Here is a 20,000-nt window from a genome sequence, read left to right as displayed (position 1 = left end):
CAATGTCTATATACAGTGCAAAGGTCTCACATAGACATGAAATTGCTTAAAAACGTTTATCTTAGCATTAAGTGTGTTTTAGCCAGTAAAACATTACATTTTTAAAAATGGCTGCTCACATCAACATAAAAAAATGCTTCAAGTGGTAACAAGTAACTTTTAAATAAACTACTTTTATTCAACCTACAAAAACACTTGGAATTCACGATTCAATCAATGTAATTTTTTGAGCTGATTGCTTGTTAACACATTGAGGATTTTTTAAGATTGATCTGAGGAGTCTTTTTTTATACTGTATATAAAATTAGAAAAATTTCAAACAATTACAGTAAAACTCATCAATAATGATTTGTTTTAAGTAGTTACTAATATCTTGGTTAGCTGTGAAACACACGTGTAAAATCCACAATGTGTTGTCTATTTGTTCATATCCAAGTTTAGGGTTTCTTTTATCAAATCAAATTTTAGTCTCTAGATAAACAGCTTTACATAAAATTTACATAAACACCAGATATACAGGCCAGGTCTTTTTTAAACACAACATATTGCAAAATATATATATTAAAAAATTCAGCTTACATGCAGCTTCACAATTAATATACAACCCCATTTCCATATAAGTTGGGACGCTGTGCACAATGTAAATAAAAATAGAATGCAATGATATGCAAATCATGTAAACCATATATTGAATAGAAAATAGTACAGAACCAACATATCAAATGTTGAAACTGAGAAATTTTATTGCTTTTTGAAAAATATTTGCCCATTTTGCCCAATTTGATGCCAACAACACGTTCCAAAAAAGTTGGAACGGGGGCCTGTTTACCACTGTGCTGCATCACCTATTCTATTAACTACAGTCTTTAAGCTTTGCAAACTGAGGAGACACTGCTGTAGTTTTGAAAGTGATATGTTTCAGCTGCTCAACAGTTCGGGGTCTCTCATTTTTCATTTCATAATGCACCAAATATATTTCAGTGGTGACAGGTCTGGACTATAGGCAGTTCAGTTAAGCACATTTTATTTCGAGAAACAGTTTTCTTGAATTGTTGCTCTATTTGATGGTGCAGTCTTTCACGGAGTGGTGAACCCCTCCTCATCTTTAGTCTTTTGAAAGACTCCGCCTCTCTGAGATGCTCTTTTATACCCAGTCATGTCACTGACCTGTTGTCAATCAGGCACCAGGTGTTTTTACACAACCATACCAGCCTTTTGTTGCCCCTGTTCCAACTTTTTGGAACCTGTTGTTGGCATCAAATCCAAAATGGGCAAATATTTTCCAAAAAACAATAAAATTTCTCAGTTTCAACATTTGCTATGTTGTCTTTGTAGTATTATCAATTAAATATAGACTTGAATTAATTGAAACATCATTGCATTTTGTTTTTCTTTTCATTTTGTACAGAGTCCCAGCTTTTTTGGAAATGGGGTTGTAGAAGAATGCATGAAAACACACCCACATATACATATATGTACATACACACACACACACACACATACACACACACACAATTTAAAAAAAAATAAAGATGAAAACCCCAACAGAACTTTAGTATACAGCATACAGCACAAACAGAAGTAGCATGTTATATAACATTACATATTTGTTTTATGCTTACATATGAAAAATCAAACAGTCACAAAAAAAGCTGAAATTCACAGATTACAAAATGACAGTTAATTCACACTAACAGTATTACAGTTAACGTAGAAGGTGGTACTTACATGGTTGACATACAAACTTTTCCGCTTTTCCCGAACTGAAAAGAGAAATCCTGTGTCAGTTACAAACATCACAGCAAAAATCATGCCATGTAATTAACTGAGTAAACTGAGGCGAAAGTGCCAGAACAGAAAAGTGCAGTTACATTACAGAGGAGCTGAACAGAAGCTTCATTTGGCTTCAGCTCAGAAAAGTAACACCTCCAATAAACCACACAGACACTCATTAACAACAGAGCTTCTATACAGGCAAACTGTAAGCATAGACAGACAAGCAGACAGACATTTGATGGAGAAATATGACACACGGTTTAGCTGTATGAATCTGAAATGCTTAGAAGCAGCATCGCTAGCTGAAAGCTACTGTAGAGAGATCAGAATTTATTAAACTGTTCGTTAGGTTGTGTTTGCTCAGATTTCAGTCATATGAACTGCTTGCAAAGTCTCAATGCGCTGAACTGCTTAATAAATCCCCTCCATTTGTTTGCCACTGCGGGCCTTTGGAAATTCATTCAGACACTGATATTTTATTCATGTGGGTTTAGTCGTTTGTGTACAGAAATCTCTGAGGCTTTTTATTCAAACATAAACCCCATTAGCATCGAGAATACGGGGCAGATATCAATCTGATACTGTTAAAACCATGAGAGGAGTGAGGCGTAATTTTTCATTCATAAGTAGATGCGAGCGTCAGTGTTGTTACATTCTGGAGGCTAGTGGCTGCTGCCTCGGCTTAAAGTCGCTCTGGCACATCACTTAGGCATTATGCTGATGAGGGTAAAGGAAAAAATGAAAAGGCAGGATTTCTGACAAGGCTGGCAAGTGTTGGAGTGTGTGTGCATGTTTGTTTTTGTATATTTTTAGGACAGATATATCCTTACATTGCAGGAGACCCTGAGAAAACCAGGGATAATATACTGTATAATTTATACTGTACATGTCCAACATACCAACAGGACCAACAAACTGATCCAGACTTGAAATATTGAAAAATCCGCTTGTGTGAGGGGTTTACAAGACAGTAGTGCGTCCTGCTATGATGTACGGTTTGGAGACTGTGGCTCTGTCTAAAAGACAGGAGGCTGAGCTGGAAGTGGCGGAGATGAAGATGCTGAGATTTTCGTTGGGAGTGACAAAGATGGACAAGATTAGAAATGAGCAGATCAGAGGGACAGTGAAGGTGGAGCAGTTTGGAGATAAAGCCAGAGAGGCCAGGTTGAGATGGTTTGGACATGTGTTGAGGAGGAATAGTGGATATATTGGTCAAAGAATGTTGGAGATGGAGCTGCCGGGTAGAAGGAGAAGAGGTAGACCTCAGAGAAGGTTTATGGATGTAGTGAAGGTGGACATGGAGATGTGAAAGTGTGACATGGAGGTGTGAAAGTAGTGGAGGCAATGGATAGGGCAAGATGGAGGCAGATGATCCGCTGTGGCGACGCCTAAAGGGAGCAGCCGAAAGAAGAAGAAGACTTGTGTGAGGGGAAAAAAAAAAAGAAAATAAGTGAAAAAAGCAGCAGTTTTTAAAACGGGAGTTCAAAAAAATGATTAAACGATACAGAGCAAATGGAATTCCGAACAATCGTGCCAGACCTGGTAGGCCACCAAAACTGTCCCCGTCAGATAAACAGCACTTAAAGATTCCATCTTTGAGAGAGAGGAGAAAATCAAGCTCCTCACTTGAGATCTGAAAACATCCACAGGTGTTTCTGTCCAAAGATTTATGAACTGATGAGCCTAAATTTGGTATTGAGATTGTGAGACGCAGAAAATACATCCAACATATGTTCACGCTGGTAGACGACAATGCGACAGGGGTTCAGTCACGACACGAGATCACAAGTGCTAGGAGGGCGAAAGTTAGTACAGACTTCCTCTGAGACCTGTGAAGCGAACACTAACGCAAACATCATTGGGTAGCTGAACGTGCTTGTTATGTCAGCTAACAGATGCCTGTGCTGACTGGCATCGTGCTGGGTGAAGGGGGGGCGGATGTCGCACTTGCGATCTCCTGATGACTGGGCCAGTGCTCAGACAGTCGCACCACTTGGGAGCATATTGACATGGGCAGATATTGTAATCAAGAAGTACAATTTCTTGTCCAAAGCTTGACAGTGTACACATTCGTACACGACAACAGGAGCCGCCTCAAACCTCCCACAAGAGAAATTTTGGATGTCAACAACTGGTCACCTTCTAAAGTGAATGTATGATATAACTGAACTTTGGAGGTGTGGACAAATATCTCTACAGAGTTCTTTGAAAAACTAAAATAGAGTAGAAACAGTATCAGAGGCGAAAGACAGACACACTAATACTGGAAAAAATTATATTATATTTATTTGTTGAGGCTTCTGTGCAAATTTCTCTTAAATACATTTTCCTGACATGGAAACATGAATAAGTACTGAATAACAAGTGAATCACTAATGATTACCTAATTGCCATTTTGAGTTAAATAAAAGAAAGGCTGGTCTCCACAGAACTTATATGTTACATGCAGAAGTCGGTAAAATTGTAAATATGGGTCACCCTCAATGTTCTCAGAGATTAAATAAAGGTTGATTAACTGTTAAATATTTATAGGACCTTATTGTATTATTATATGTAAGTATTCACACATATTTATATATTGCATAGGGGATGTATTCTTACATGTAGGTATTTACATATTGTCTGACTCCAAAGAAAAACATGCATCTCCATTTTTAGCCTATTTTTATTTTTCTGCATCATTTTAACAGCGTTTTAGATGTCCTTTTCATTGTATACAAATTTCACAATTAATGGACCCACAGAAATGCTCCAAAAACACTTGTAATAAAACATTTTTACATTAATGTCCACTTAAAGTAAAAGAAGATTTGTGCCTCTCCTGTAAAGTTACCATTGTGAAGATGCTTGTTCTATTTTGGACGGTGATGAGAGATTATATATATATATATATATATATATATATATATATATATATATATATATATATATATATATATATATATATATATATATATGTATATATATATATTATACACTACATATGGGACATATTATTAGTTACTGTTAGAAACAGAAACACCCAAAATAACATTAATGTTTCAATTCACTACCACTGTGCTTCTCAGCTTAATCAACTCAATCTGACTGGGCACAAATAACATTTATAGCAGCATGCATGAGCTATTTCTGCCTCCAGCTGGGGCTACTGATTTAAGCCAGTATGACTGACACAGCTGTAGCACACACACACGAGACACGCTCTTATGTCAACATGCATCACTCCTCAGCACATAACCTGTAATTACATAAAAATAACTTATTTAGTGCCACAACTCTATAAATATACCTCTACGTCTTGATAATACATCTGATATTTACGCTGAGGGGAAAATTACTGATAAGTGTTACTGTAAATAAGCAATGCAGTGCTGATACAGGAATCATGACTGATGACATAAGATTCATTGAAAGAAAACATTTTCGGGACATCTTTGCTAATGCAAAGCGCAGCTATGTCTGCTACAGACAGGCCTAAACACACACTACGAGGCTCCTCGACAGACTCAGCACGAACATACCTTTCTTGTTGGGAGGAGCAACTGAAAGGCAAGAAATGAAGTGGATTCTTAACTCAACAATTTCTCAAAAAAATTCTCAAGAAAAATATTAAAGTAAAATCGAAAAATGCCAGTAGTGCTTACATATATGTCATTTTATGACATTGTCTACCGTGACTGTCTATACTGTCTATGTTAGCTAAAGCTATGTTTAGATATCCCTGAGCTTTTCTATATTCTAAGGCTACCATTAGGGCTGCACAATATGGGCCAAATTCCATACTGCAATTATATTGCCCATGTTTAAATTTTGATTGGTTAACGAGTCATGTTGGCTGGAGTCATTAACATCATTAGCATTCAGCTCCACTCAACTTTTTTGATGCATCTCATCCCCCAAAGTCAACATGCCAGTCCCACCATGCACTGTGCAGCTGTGTCTGATGGAACCGACACGGTCCATAGAAAATGAATGGGATCGGCTGTGGTGCTTTGCTATGCTGGACCTACGGAAATGCAGCGCTGATAGTTTTTAAAGGTTTTGTGTTTTTTTTTTTTTTTTTTTGGAATGTCCACTATTTAAAATTTTCAATGCTATATCAAAATTATTACACCCTTAGTTTAAAATGAAAATCACTAATATTGTACATAATGTACTGCAAATGTCTAATATCATGATGATTCATGAACAGTATATTGTGCAGCTCTAACTACAACGCTCACTCATTTTTACTGTTCTACAATAATGTCATACTTTAAACCACGAGATACACAAAAAACTAAAACAGACCGACGATTAGCACTGAAATGAACTGGAAAACAGAGAATTAGCTTCACTACCGACATCTCAAACAGGGAATAAAAGATGGTTCACAAAGCAATCTCCACCCAGAGGCAGTGCGTTAAATGAAACTACTATTCAAAAGCACAGACTGACTAATTCTCTCTCTCTCTCTCTCTCTCTCTCTCTCTCTCAGCAAAATAAGGCCATCTGTGATTCTGTCTCTTCATTCAAATTAAAAGGCAGCATCCTGGCATCAGACATTCTTTTGTCTTTAATTAAAGTGGTTTAGCTCATATAGAGAAGCTACAGCGTGTTGGTAGACGTCTTTCTCTCACCATCAGTCTGGGACTTGCTGAGGAAGATGGTGCTGGCCCGTGGGTGGTCCGAAGGATTGTACTCCATGTTTAGCTCTAAGGGAACAGAGAAGAAGAGAGAAAAAACATTACACACACACAAAAAAAAAAAAAAAAACATTCATGGAAACATCTAAAAAAACAGCATAATGTTTGGATAAAAGTTTGTCCAGTGATTCTGGTTTTGTCTGATCGTAGCTACAGAAGGCAGCTGGAGGAATAATGAAAAAATTAAAACAGACATTCACCAAAGAAAAAACTAGCAGTTACATTAGATGGTAAACAAACAAAAGGTGCTTGCAGTACATTAATGGAAATTTAGTAAGCCATCATGTTTACCAGTGCAACAAGAAGCTGTTCAACATTAGGCTAAACTCTACCCGCATTTCTCAAATATGTTTTTATGGGTGTAACATAAAGAGCTTTATTCTCTTGTACAGAGCTAACAGAAAAAAGCATAAATCAGCCTAATTTGCAATTACTTTGTGACATTTTAGTTACTCACAGCTGGAAGGGAACTTTAACTAATAATACGCTCGAGTCATCTGAAGAAGCTTCACATAACCTCATTTTAAAATGACAAGCATAAAAGCACAAGGAATAAAGATGCTAATAATAATGGGAATGAAAACAATTACATATATGCCACACACCACTGTGTGCTTTTGTACCTTAATATTTGTATAAATAAACCCAATACCTACATCCAACACCAGCATGCTGTCTTCTTCACACTGTATATGCAGCATGTATAATTGTATACCTACACTACATGTCTACACGTTTGCAGACATCCATTCATTTGCTTCTGAAATCAAGAGTATTAATAGGGAGTTCTTTCCGCTTTAGCTGCAGTAACAGCCTCTACTCTTTTGGGAAGGTTTTACACTAGATGCTGGAACACTGCTGTGAGGATTTGATTGCATTTAGGTACAAGAGCATTAGTGAGGTCAGGTACTGATGTTGGATGAACGGTTCTGGATCATTCCAGCTCATCCGAAAGATATTTGATGGAGCTCCATCACTCCAGATCACAGAGTTACACTGCTCCACAGCCCAATGCTGGGGGGTTTTATACCCCTCTAGCCGGCACTTGGCACTAGGCATGGTGACCTTAGCCTCATGTACAGCTGCTTCAGAGCATCCTATTCTATTGGCAATGCATCTGTATGGAGACTGTATAAGCTGTGTGGGCACAACTGAACACCTATGTCAGCACTGGGTGAAGGTTTACGAGCTGAATTAATGAATGTGAAGGGGTGTCTCGATACGTTAGGTGTACTGCAGTGCATCCAACAATAAATACAAAACAGAGCTTCTTTTATACAGTGATTGAAAACATACTTGCACAAAGCTCCAATTCCACATGCTGACCCATTTTACTATGACCAACACGTGGCTTCACTAGTCTGGAGACATAGCTAGTTAAACGAAACAAACTCAAAGTATATACATCACTGATGATAATATATAATAAGATAATATAACAGAGTTAATAACAGAAGCAGACTATCATAAAATTATACAAAAACAGAGAAAGAAAAATAAAATCTCTACTAAATCTTACTCAGCTCAATTTTACATCTACATGGTCAGGACTGCATTGATTTGTTTGAGAGAACTGTAGAGAAACACCAGTCAACAGGGAGCCAAAGTATTGACTTCTTGGGCCATATGCAGAGTTATGAGGTGAGGAGAGCCATTAGGAGATTAAAGTAAGAGATAGAGAGCTGTGGTCAAAGGACTGACTACAGCTGAAGTGCAGTTAAACAGTATGAACACTGGGTGGTGCATGTCTTCAGGAGAAAGTCTGTTTCTAATGACCTGAAGCAACACAATTTTAAAATTCAATTTAAAGGACGTATCTAACAAACTATTGTTAAAGCATATGTTGAAACTTTTGGCTCACAGGTTTAAGTGCTGATGAGTGCTGACATCACAACAAGGGGAACACATCCGTTCTCAGAACAAACCTTCGTTTCGTTACTGCTCACTGAATGAAAACATGCACCATTTAACAGAGCATCTATATGAGGGCCACCAAAGTAAACCATGAAACAGCAGCAGCAGTCAGTGAACTGGTCAGCCCATGAAAAGAAACGCATATGCTCACACAAGTGCACACACCACACAACCATGATGTCATCAGCCTGGGACAGGAAGGGAAAGGATGGTGGCACACCCTAAAGAGAGGAGAACAGTGGAAAAAGAGGAAACAGAGGCTTTTCCTTCTTAAAAAAAAAAACTGCTGTTTGTCGTTTGTGTATTAATTGATAAATTGTACTACATTTGCAAGGCTAGGGTGAAATGATATCCATTGCATCTCAATATACTGAGCAAAGAAACTGTACTGATATACGGAGGCCCAAAAATCAATGTTAATAATAAAATCAATGTTTTATTCTTTATTTGTCATATTTATCTGCATATCATTTTGATAGGAGCCTCTGCAAAGTAATACAACAAGTGAGATGAAAGGTCATTCTTATGGGCACTTCTGATTTGTTAACAGCCAAACAGGACAATGGCTGATTTTTTTCGATGACTTTTTGAACACAACGCAGAAGCACATTTCCAGTACTTTCAATCAGCCAAAGTCACAACCATTGGCTCATAAATGAGCCATTGTTTTCCAGCATGACAGTCACGCCAAGCAAACAGTCAAAGCTACAAAAATGGCCTAAAAACAACAATATTAATGTCCTTTTCACTCACAATCCCCATACTGACAGAGCTACAGGGAATTCATGATTATTATTAGGTTGTGATTTTGAAATAAAAATGATTCATCTTTAAGTCTTACTACTTAGCACAAATGCATAATGCAGCTATGGCATTTTGCTAAAGGTGCAGCAGCTGCACTCAATATATCAATACATCATAAAACTGCAACACATATTGGCCAAAATAAAAATAAACTGTCTATCTGCCACATATGGTTGGTGTAGCCATTTGCTAATTCTGATTAAACTTTATTAGATGAAAAACAGAACGTTCCCTTTCAGAGAGTAATTTTCACCAATCACAATATACAACGCTGCATATCGCAGTTATCAGCATATATTAGAATATCTAAAAATGACAATACGATTATGGGTATTGTGGCTGCTATAATCAATGATAGTCAAGTTATCTATCTCACCTTTACTCCATGCACCCCTCTTACTCAGCCCACAGTGTGTGTGTGTGTGTGTGTGTGTGTGTGTGTATACGTGCAGCAGTGGGGTTAATGTGCTTTGTTAATGAAATGACAGGCATGATGAGGCGTGGGAGACACTAAAGCAGAACGGCTGAGAGCAGGAGAGAGAGGCCAGGCCATTGTGCTGAAGGCCTTTTGAAGCAGCATCTTTTTGTGTGGGAGAGCCACTCGAGGCTCAAAGGAGCTCAGGATCACTCCACTGAGGAGAACTTCGCACAGGAGAGGAGAGGGAGAAAGAAAGTGATAAATAAAAGATGGATCCGTGTAGGAGGGAAGTGACAGACTGAGGAAAGGGCAGAGAGAGACAGAGACAGAGAGAGAGAGAGAGAGAGAGAGAGACAGAGACAGAGAGAGAGAGAGAGAGAGAGAGAGACAGAGACAGACAGACAGAGAGAGAGAGAGAGAGAGAGAGACACAGAGACAGAGAGACAGAGAGAGAGAGAGAGAGAGAGAGAGAGAGAGAGAGAGAGAGAGAGAGAGAGAGAGAGAGAGAGAGAGAGAGAGAGAGAGCGCATTTTCAGTGACCTCACACTGTATGCCCACCTACACATTCATATTACTCATGGGGTGTTGTGGGTGAACCCATGAGGCACAAAAGTGTGGAGGTGCTGCGTCCCTTCACTGTTCTCTTCCTATATGGCCTGCTGTTAGTGTGTGTGAGGACAACATGGACAGGCTGCTGACTGGCTATAGCTGCTAAAGGTGAACCCTACGCTGGACACTTGAAATATTTTAAGCATCTGGTATTTTATGTGAATTTTTATGGCTGTATTGTGTATAAAAATTTAAATGTTTAAATATGAATATTTGCACCTCTAACGTGGGCCTTCATTTCTTACGTCTCCCAAACTTTAATAACTTACAAATTAGTATAACTAGTTACTGAATAATCAATGGGTCTTGAGATCAATAACTGAGAGGTTAACTGAGGAGGTTAATGTCCCCAAATCTGTACTACTGCTGTTTGGTCCGGTTGTAATGAAGCACTCTCACACTTCAAAACCAGCTTTAAAATGGTGGGAAAAATATCCACTTTTAAAAATAGAGAATTTCTTGACAGTGATGTTATACAGGCTCAGATATCTGAAGACAGCGAGTGAAGATTAAAGAACTGTGTCCACAGCCACACCCTTCGCATTCAGCTTTAACTTCCTCACACTGAACCAGCAGGAAGAGCACAATGAAACAGCTTCAGCTTCCAAACACAAACAGTTCCTCTAAACGAAGAATGTAACACACTTGTCTTCTCCTTCTCTCGGTGTTTATATTAGGAGAAGGCTTCCTCTGTGTTAATGCAGAGCCGAGCTGTGGATTAAAGTGCTGCAGATGTTTAAGCGTGTTTATGCACTACTTCAACGAGGGACTTAATAAAAGGGTTCCTTAAAAGTCAGACGCTGTCGCCATAAACCACATTTATCAAATCACGTGTGACAGCAAACTGCATACAAATGAAGTGCCTTCGCTCTCTTTGAACTTAAATGACCTGAAAGGGTAAAGATGTGAAAGTGTTAAAGTGAAAAGTCTATCTGACTGAACCGTGGCGCTCACAACTACTCAAATCACTTCAATAATCGCTTAAAATGGACCTTGTTGGTGAAATAGCAATGACTAGTCAACAGTTGGCATGATGATAATGTAGGGGGAAACATGATATTGTTATAAATTACATCTCATCAAGCTTTTTTTATCATTTATCATTTAGTATATCACTCTACGAGTACTGATCCAGTGTGTTTCATTACAAAAGACAGAATAAATAGTTCATCTTTATTAGCTTTAGTGCTCCGCACTAAATATGAAATGGTAAATAAATATCACTGCCCTATTTTTTTTATTCCATTATTGTGATAATATGCTTTTCTGAGCAGGTCATGGATATTGTCAGGAGTTAAAATCACTATAAAGAATGTTTTGAAGTACTGTGATTATGTATTTATATATTATGTATTTGCCACATTAATAATGCTTATTTTAAACTCTACTGCTGGACACATCCTTCAGTAAAACTTACTGAAGTGTGAGTCAGATGGACACACACAAACACATATTTTGTTTGGCATTAACTGATTACTGTAATCAGTGTATTACTTCATTACTAATTCAACTGATAATCACAGCCCTGAACATTTCCGGGTTCGGGCCGAAGTCCGTTTAATCACTTTGGTCCAATCAGCGTTCCTGACCTGAATCTCTGCCTGCCCAGCTGTGTCCTGACGTGGCCACAGTTCATTGGGCCTCAGGCCTTTAGCTGCCCTGGGTACAGAGCAGGCCTGGCTTAGCGCCTGGCACACTGTCCTGGCACCGGTGACCACCACTGTCATCACTGCTCAGACACACACACATGGACCACTCTCTCACTCACTGTTCTACTCAGAGACAAAAGGAAAAGAGGAGAGAGTAAGAGAGAGCAAAAAGAGAGAGAAGAGCAACAAGATTGGGAAAGAGAAAGCAAGGAAGAGAACAAAGAGTAAAAAGCAAAAAGAGAAGAAAACGAGAGAGTGGAGAAAAAGGGAGACCGCACAAAAACAGAAAACAGAGAGAAACATCGAAAAGGAGAGATAGAGACAGGGCAAAGAGAGAGATAAAGAGCAAAGAGAGAATGAAAGAGAAAAAGGTAAAAGAGAAAATGAGAGAGAGAAAAAGAAAATGAGAGAGGAAGAGAAAATGAGAGAGGAAGAGAAGAAGAGGGGAGAGAGACCGATGAAGAAGGCGAGAAGAGAGATAAAGAGAGGAGGGGGAGAGAGAGAGAGAGAGAGAGAGAGAGAGAGAGAGAGAGAGCGCAAGCACAAAGAGAAAAAGCAAGAGAGAGTATTGAAAGAGACAGTACAAAGACAGAGAGAGAAATCAAAAGGGAGAGAGAGAGAGCGCAAAGAGATTAAAAAAGAAAAGGGGGAGAGACTGAAAGAGACAAAAACAACAGAGAGAAAGGGAGAGAAAGAGAGAGAAAGTGAGAGAGAATAAGGGAGAGAGAGAAGCAGACAGACAAACAAACAAGGAGAGTGTGTGAGTGGTGTGTAATTGCTGGTGTGAGTGATTTGATGTTCAGTGCTCTGCTTAAGTCCCCACAGACAGTGACCGTATCTGCTCTGAGGCTCTAGCTGTGTTTCACTCCCTCAGCATCTTCACTCAGTGACCCTGAGCCCTGTGTTTAGCTGAGGTCAGAGTGGAGGTGAGCTCCTGGGCGTGTGGGCCATTCTGCCTGTGTCACAGCACTGACCAGTAAAGCACACGTCTGTGCTCCACTTCTTCCTGCAGCTCCTGCACTTCCTCTGCCGGATCCCTCACCTCATCTTTACACAAGTACTCCACGCAGCTATTGGGAATCCGGCTAATAAGTACATCCGTGCTGCCAGCTGTATGCCATAGTGGTACAATGAGGTACAGGTGCTATCTAGCTCTAGGTAACTATCAAGCTTGCTAGACAGCCAACCTGATAGCTTTACCGTTTATCTCTTCTTCATCTGAAAAGTCATTTCATGTCTCGGTATTCCATGGTCTCAAAACTATAAGAACACAATTGCTTCCTTCTTCGTTAGTCAAACTGCAAAAAAAAAAACAAAAAACAAACAAAAAAAAAACAACAAAACATTGCATCCAAATGTCTGCTCAATTTGGCCATTTCCGAATGGCGGAACATTTCCATTATGCTTCTTCTACATTAGCAAAAAACTTCGCAGGAGCTGTTTTGCACATGCAATAGCTGGATGCCACACACACAGCGCTACTAGCCATGCATATCCAGTATAAAAAGATACAGCAACATACATGAATACTGCGAGCATGACTTTTGCCAAGTCCAAAAGGATCCAGCCAATCTAATTAGTGAATTCAGCTATTTTAAGGCGCACCTATTGCTATTCAACTGTAAACACAGAGCTTGCATAAGGGGTGGCTAGAGGGGTACGAAGCCACCCAGCACTGGGCTGTGGAGCAGTACAACTGTGTTCTCTGGGGTAATGGATCTTCATCTAATACCAGTGGGATGAGTTTTAGCGACATTTGTGATTTAAAACCAATTATCCAAAATCAGTACCTGACCTCACTAATGCTCTTGCAGTTAAATGCAATCAAATCCTCACAGCAATGTTCCAGTATGTAGTGTAAAGCCATTTCAGGAGAGTAGAGGCTGTTTCTGCAGCAAAGGGGGACAAACTCCCTATTAATACCCTTCATTTCAGAGGAATCACTAGATGAGCACGTGTCTACAAACATAGACATATAGTGTATAATGTGGAGAATTAGCAGAGATTTGCTAAATGTATAGGCCTTTATATTTCACTGTAAAAAGTGGCTCACCTGTTGAGTTTTCTTGGGAAAGGCTATCTGCTCTACAGACTACAGTATCACTGCTGTAACAGGAAAGTGGGCATGTTTATAACAGACATATAAATGGTCATTTTTTTAAATTCTGGCTGGAGTGTTCCTTCAACTAATTGGGCACTTTCTGCTGGTTTCCGTCATGTCGCCTGGGCCAGTCCGCAGCAGAAATCCAAGGCGAATTGGAATAAGAGAAACAGGTATATGACAGAAGTGAGGCTCAAAAGGTTAAGAAGAGCTTTCTTAGCATGACTCTACTCCAGCAGAGTGCGAAAGAGCCCAGCATGGCATGCTGTGTCTGACGGGTGAGAGCTGTTACATGGATTAAGTCATTTCCTGCTACCATGCTTACCTGCCAGTGTCCTACTTCTTACTGCGTTAACCATTCCTCCCTGCGAGAAAGGATTCGTTCTGGATTAAGCAAACTGCACAGTGAATGTATAGTAACTAATCTCTGCAGATAATAGCTCTGCATTTGCAGAAGGCCTAATACTCATCTAAAACTTTAGGCTTAACTCATTTACATGCCTTTACGTATAGAAAAAAAAGGAAACAGCAGAGAAGAATGGATAGAGAGCACCTTTAGTATGAGTAGTATAGGATTTTCAGCCAGACTGAACTGAGTTCTGGAGACTATGAGGAATATCTCCCAATGTTTGCAGTATTGCAAACCCTATTTTGCCATTTAAAAGTAGCTGTAGTGATTTACTATCAAGGCCTTTCATAAGACCAAAGGGGCAGTTGCTGCTATTTTGAGCTTTAGCCTTGTTACATAAGCTTTTATAGAAGTGTGAAACGGTGACTGGAGATTATTGTGAACCACTCACTCTGATTCACCAAGGCCGATATCAAATAATAACTCGAAGATCATGTGTGTTTGTAAATCCAATTGTGGCAGCACTGCTGCATGCAGGAGTTCTTTGAAGACTTCAGCGTGTAAAACCACGCAGTAATATAGAAATTCACACCGTGAGAAAGTCCTTCTTTAGTGCAACGTTGTAATAGGGCTTGCAAATGCTGGAACGCGAGACTGAGCGCTTGATGCTGCCATGTGATGCAGTTAAAGATAGAGCTTTGTGAAATGCTATCATTTCTCAGAACTATTAGAGAACACAGCACATCCAGAGATTGGTTTGCTTGTTCAGAGAACACAATGAAAGTTGCTGTCATTTGGTAGAGTGCTCCTCTCATGATAACTGCAGCAAGAATGCTTCATTTTAATATGCCTGCCATACTCAGAAAACAAATTTAATTATATGGCTGCATTTTGTAATTGCATACAGAGATGAAAACACATCACTGACTGATGTGGAACTTCTACACAGTTACCGTTTCATCAGATACACTTGCAACATACCAACACTCACTGGCCATTTTATCAGAAACGTTTTGCAGTGTTTCGACGTAACATAAGTCATGAATTCTTTTCTCAAAATAATGACTTAATCCCTAAAATATACTTCCACAAAGTGCAATGAACCATTAGTTTGACATACCAAGTCATAATATCAATAACACCAATCATTATTTTGAGATGAAAAGTCAAAAGTCAAACTTTGAACAGTTATTTAAAATGTAGATACCACTGAAAAACAACAATAATAATAATAATAATAACAATAATAAAAACCTGGCAGAGGTGGGCTTCAATAGACGTGAGCAAAACAGGGGTTTATGTTTCTCATATGCTGTTAGTAAGTCTACAGTGTTTAAAACACCTAGTAACCCTTCTATGTTTCATACATTGGTATCACTGATGTGCTAGCATAATACTAACTAAACATCTGGCAGTGGTGGTTCCGCTTCACTGAATAGGGGTTAGCAATGCACCAGAATGTCAGCCACCAACACAATTTAGCTTAAAAATTTGGCTTTTTTCAGTTTTGTTTTTTTGCTTAAAGAGGAAAAAAAAAATCTTGGATGGAAAGAAAAAAAAAAGATGAAACGTCTACAGCGAAGTGTCAAAATACTGAACAAATCATTTGAATGATGATAACAAGAAATAGCGTTTAAAACCACTGTTTTTGTGCTGTCCTGCAGCAAACAGTTTGAGTGAAAGCAGATTAACATGAAAGAAATTAGGCTTGTGGAGCCATTTCACGGTTTTTATAACGGGCATTAGATCAGAGATTTTTCATCCCTACTTATATTGGCTATCAAGTGAGGATACAAGGCTCAAAAACTTCTCCAATAGAGATTTGATATCACCTGAAAACACAACATCCAGTTCGATACGCAAAATTCAGCAAAACAACCAGCATATCGTAATACCTACCATAAAAACATTAAAAAATAGATAAATATATAAAAAGAAGTACTGCCTGGCATGCTCACTCCCACAAAATGCTCACATTTGCTTCTTTATTGTTTTTTTGAAATGAGACCAGTTTCAGTTTAAGAGCACCTACACAAGAACAGATGTTTACCCTGAAGAGTCTGGCACTTGCACGTAAATATAAACGTGAAATGTTTTTTTTTTCCAGTGACGACCCTGCCGTTGAATTCTACTGTACTTACAAAGCAGTGAATGCGAACCTCATGAGTTAAAAAGTTTATGCAGTGGCTGCTTATAAACAACCAACATTATGCTCCTATGTATTTGCAGTGCACTGAACTGTGCTATTTGCCAATACAGCACAATCAAATTGAAGTAGGTTGATTTCATGTGCTACATTTAAACAGGCTACCAAAACAGATGCTGAGCAAACCAAGCAGCAAGCTATGGCTCACTGTTAGAAGACAGCATTCTCCTGAATGCAGAGCTTAATTAATTTGATTGCAATGAGAAGTTAAAACTAGTGGAAATGCATTTCGCACAGTTCAGAGTTGTCCTGTAAAGATGGCCATTTTCACTTTGGCGCATCACTGCTAAAGAGTGCATCTATGTGGAAAGTGTATGTACAAGGTCTGTGTTTCTAATAAACTGGCAACTACTGTGTAGCGCTTCACAGAGACGTCTGTATGATTCAAACCTCAGTGTGAGAACAGTGGAGGGAGTGTGTGTGTGTGCGCACGCGTGTCTGTGTGTGTCTCCTACAACACACCCAGACAAAGGCTCGACACAGCTAATCCACACAGACCGCTGCTAGCCATGAGCAACTCCAGATTGAGTCATCACCCCAGACGCACACACCTCGCAGCAAGGAGCTCAGCAGCTCACTCGTGGGACCAGAGCTCAGAAGAAGCATGCATCAAAAAAGCGCGTGTGGCTTTGAGGGCCAGAACCAGAGACACTCGATCAAAGCCGAGGTAAAAGGAGCCAGGCATGACAAGTCATCGCGCTGTCTTTTTAGTGGAGAAGGTGCCTATATTCACTACAGGAGGGGGAGAGAGAAGAGAGAGAGAGAGAGAGAGAGAGAGAGAGAGAGAGAGAGAGAGAGAGAGAGAGAGAGAGAGAGAGAGCGAGAGAGAGAGAGAGCGAGAGAGAGAGAGAGCGAGAGAGAGCGAGAGAGCGAGAGAGCGAGAGAGAGAGAGAGAGAGCGAGAGAGAGCGAGAGAGAGAGCGAGAGAGAGAGCGGGAGAGAGGGAGAGGGAGAGGGAGGGGGAGGGGGAGAGAGAGAGAGAGAGAGAGAGAGAGAGAGAGAGAGAGAGAGAGAGAGAGAGAGAGAGAGAGAGAGAGAGAGAGAGAGAGAGAGGAGAGAGGAGAGAGGGAGAGGAGAGAGGGAGAGGGAGAGGGAGAGGGAGAGGGAGAGGGAGAGGGAGAGGGAGAGGGAGAGAGGGAGAGGGAGAGGGAGGGAGAGAGAGAGAGAGAGAGAGAGAGAGAGAGAGAGAGAGAGAGAGAGAGAGAGAGAGAAGAGAGAAGAGAGGAGAGAGGAGAGAGGAGAGAGAGAGAGAGAGAGAGAGAGAGAGAGAGAGAGAGAGAGAGAGAGAGAGAGAGGAGAGAGGAGAGAGGGAGAGGAGAGAGGGAGAGGGAGAGGGAGAGGGAGAGGGAGAGGGAGAGAGGGAGAGGGAGAGGGAGGGAGAGAGAGAGAGAGAGAGAGAGAGAGAGAGAGAGAGAGAGAGAGAGAGAGAGAGAGAGAGAGAGAGAGAGAGAGAGAAGAGAGAAGAGAGAAGAGAGGAGAGAGGAGAGAGGAGAGAGGAGAGAGAGAGAGAGAGAGAGAGAGAGAGAGAGAGAGACTTACAGTGAAGTTTTCCACTGAATTCTACCAACACTGGGTCACCTTTTACCTTGTGAGCAACAGGGGAAATCTTCTGAACAGTGACCCTGTGTAAGGCTCGGTGCACACTGGGATTGGCCCTAATAAGTTAAATACTAGTGTATTCATCCATTTGAGTTGGTTTTCTATTTAGCATTCAAAGGATTCATTATTTATTCAAGTCACAAAAACTGTTAATACAACAAATTTAATCAGCAGAGGCCTTTAAAGAGCCCATATCCTAAACACTTTGCATTTTAATTTTTCATTGATGTACACTTATGATGTTTGTACCAAAAACAATAAATATTTACCTGACAATTTTCCAACCACTCTTTATCTGAATTAAACAGATTTTAAATTTTTTTATCGTGCCCTTATGACTCATATATCGGCGCTGTCAGAAAACTTCATATATTAAAAATGGTAACTTCACAAGACAATGAAAAAAAAGAGTGCAGTTTAAAAATTATGCAGAAAACAAAACAAAAAAAAGTTTCCTGTGCGGTGATATGCATATGACCCTAGTTCTGACGGGCTGACCCGCTTTCTGCCTCATTCAGCTTCACTGTGGGTGGAGCTAAACTGTTGGAGACCGAATAAATGTGTTAGTATTCATGACATCACAAAAACTGTGAATTGTAAAAAGGCTGTTTTTGTTGGTTAATTAGTATGTAAACTGGAGAGGGCACGTTCTGAAACTTTAGCGATGTTTATATATTGAAGCAGAACCACTTGGAGCTCTCAGACGAGCCGGAGCCTCTGGACCGTAAAGACCTTATTTGGAGACCTTATTCATTCCTTCAGTTTTACTGGTTATATATATAAAAAAAAAAAAAAAAAAAAAAAAAAAAAAAAGATCTGAACAACTTTCTACTTAATATAACTTATTACAAAGTGACAATGAAAACATGCTCATTTGTATGTTTAATTTGTTCTTAATGTTTACACCCTGACTTAACCTTTACTGCCTGAAGGCATTCTGATATTTCATATTCAGCATACCCTTACATCAGAAATGCACGCGTTCATTAACAGCCGAATGAAACTGCACTGGAAATTGAAATGAAAGAGAACTCCTGCTTGTTTGGTTATTTATTGGTTTATTCATCATTTGAATGGTGCAGTACTCCATGTATAATTGCTACAGGGGTGTTATTAGTCTCAGCCTGTGCCACCTGTGCCATGGAAGACGCTGGTGGCAAGAGATGGTAGGAAATTACAAATGGAGCTTTCAAATCAACAACAGGCCCGTTTCCCTCTGCGCCTGCTTAGCCGGGGCCAAACCCTCCTGAAACAGGATTTAATGGGGCTAATAAAGTAACATCAGCCCTGCCCAACAACAAGCTCACATATTCTTTTTATTTCAATCTGTTCGTCTCTCTCTCTTCACCAATAAAGCGAGGGACACAAAGATGCATCCTTACAGTTGCAATTCAACTGCACTGATTATGGAATGATACAACACTGAAGGCGTTTATAACGCTACACAAAACATACATGACACCAAATACGCCTGACATGATAACTGACCTAAGCCTATTTATATATTTATAAGCCTATTATATTTATAAATACTCATTCCAATAAGCCTTAGCTATTTAGCTATGTGAACATATAACACTGAGGTTAAATGACACTGAAACTTACAAAAGCAGCTTTTATGTTAACTGATGTTTGTAGGATTAAGCCTTTGCAGTTTTACAGATTGTAAGAAAAAAGCCAGTTTTGTTTGCTTCACAACTAATAGCATCTGCTAATTATGTAAATACAGGGTTACCTTTTAATGTTTTGTTTTTTGGGGTATTATTTGCAGTCAGAAGTAGGTACACATGTCAAAGCAGAATACAGCATAGCACGCATATTTAAAAATCACAACAGAATTGAACTGCGGCTCAATTATAGCGACAATATTGTACTGTGGAGCCTCATGATT

At 39.5% G+C, this 20,000-nt stretch overlaps 1 protein-coding gene across 3 annotated transcripts in view; it reads right to left on the bottom strand.

Moving 5' to 3' along the window:
• Positions 1-20,000, bottom strand: part of ccny (cyclin Y) — a 95,670-nt gene that overhangs the window by 28,383 nt on the left and 47,287 nt on the right. For 2 of the 3 annotated variants that reach the window (XM_017704842.2, XM_037537116.1), the window contains exons 2-4: positions 6,396-6,470; positions 5,298-5,318; positions 1,729-1,763 (exon numbers count right to left, since the gene is read on the bottom strand). In XM_017704842.2, coding sequence (XP_017560331.1) covers positions 1,729-1,763; positions 5,298-5,318; positions 6,396-6,470 — 131 coding nt within the window. The remainder of the gene's footprint in view (positions 1-1,728; positions 1,764-5,297; positions 5,319-6,395; positions 6,471-20,000) is intronic. The other variant, XM_017704861.2, reaches the window with a different exon arrangement.

Source organism: Pygocentrus nattereri, chromosome 3 (genome assembly GCF_015220715.1).
Source record: "Pygocentrus nattereri isolate fPygNat1 chromosome 3, fPygNat1.pri, whole genome shotgun sequence".
NCBI lineage: Eukaryota > Metazoa > Chordata > Actinopteri > Characiformes > Serrasalmidae > Pygocentrus > Pygocentrus nattereri.
Note: the sequence above shows the minus strand (reverse complement) of the source record. Positions and strands in the feature narration are given on the sequence as shown.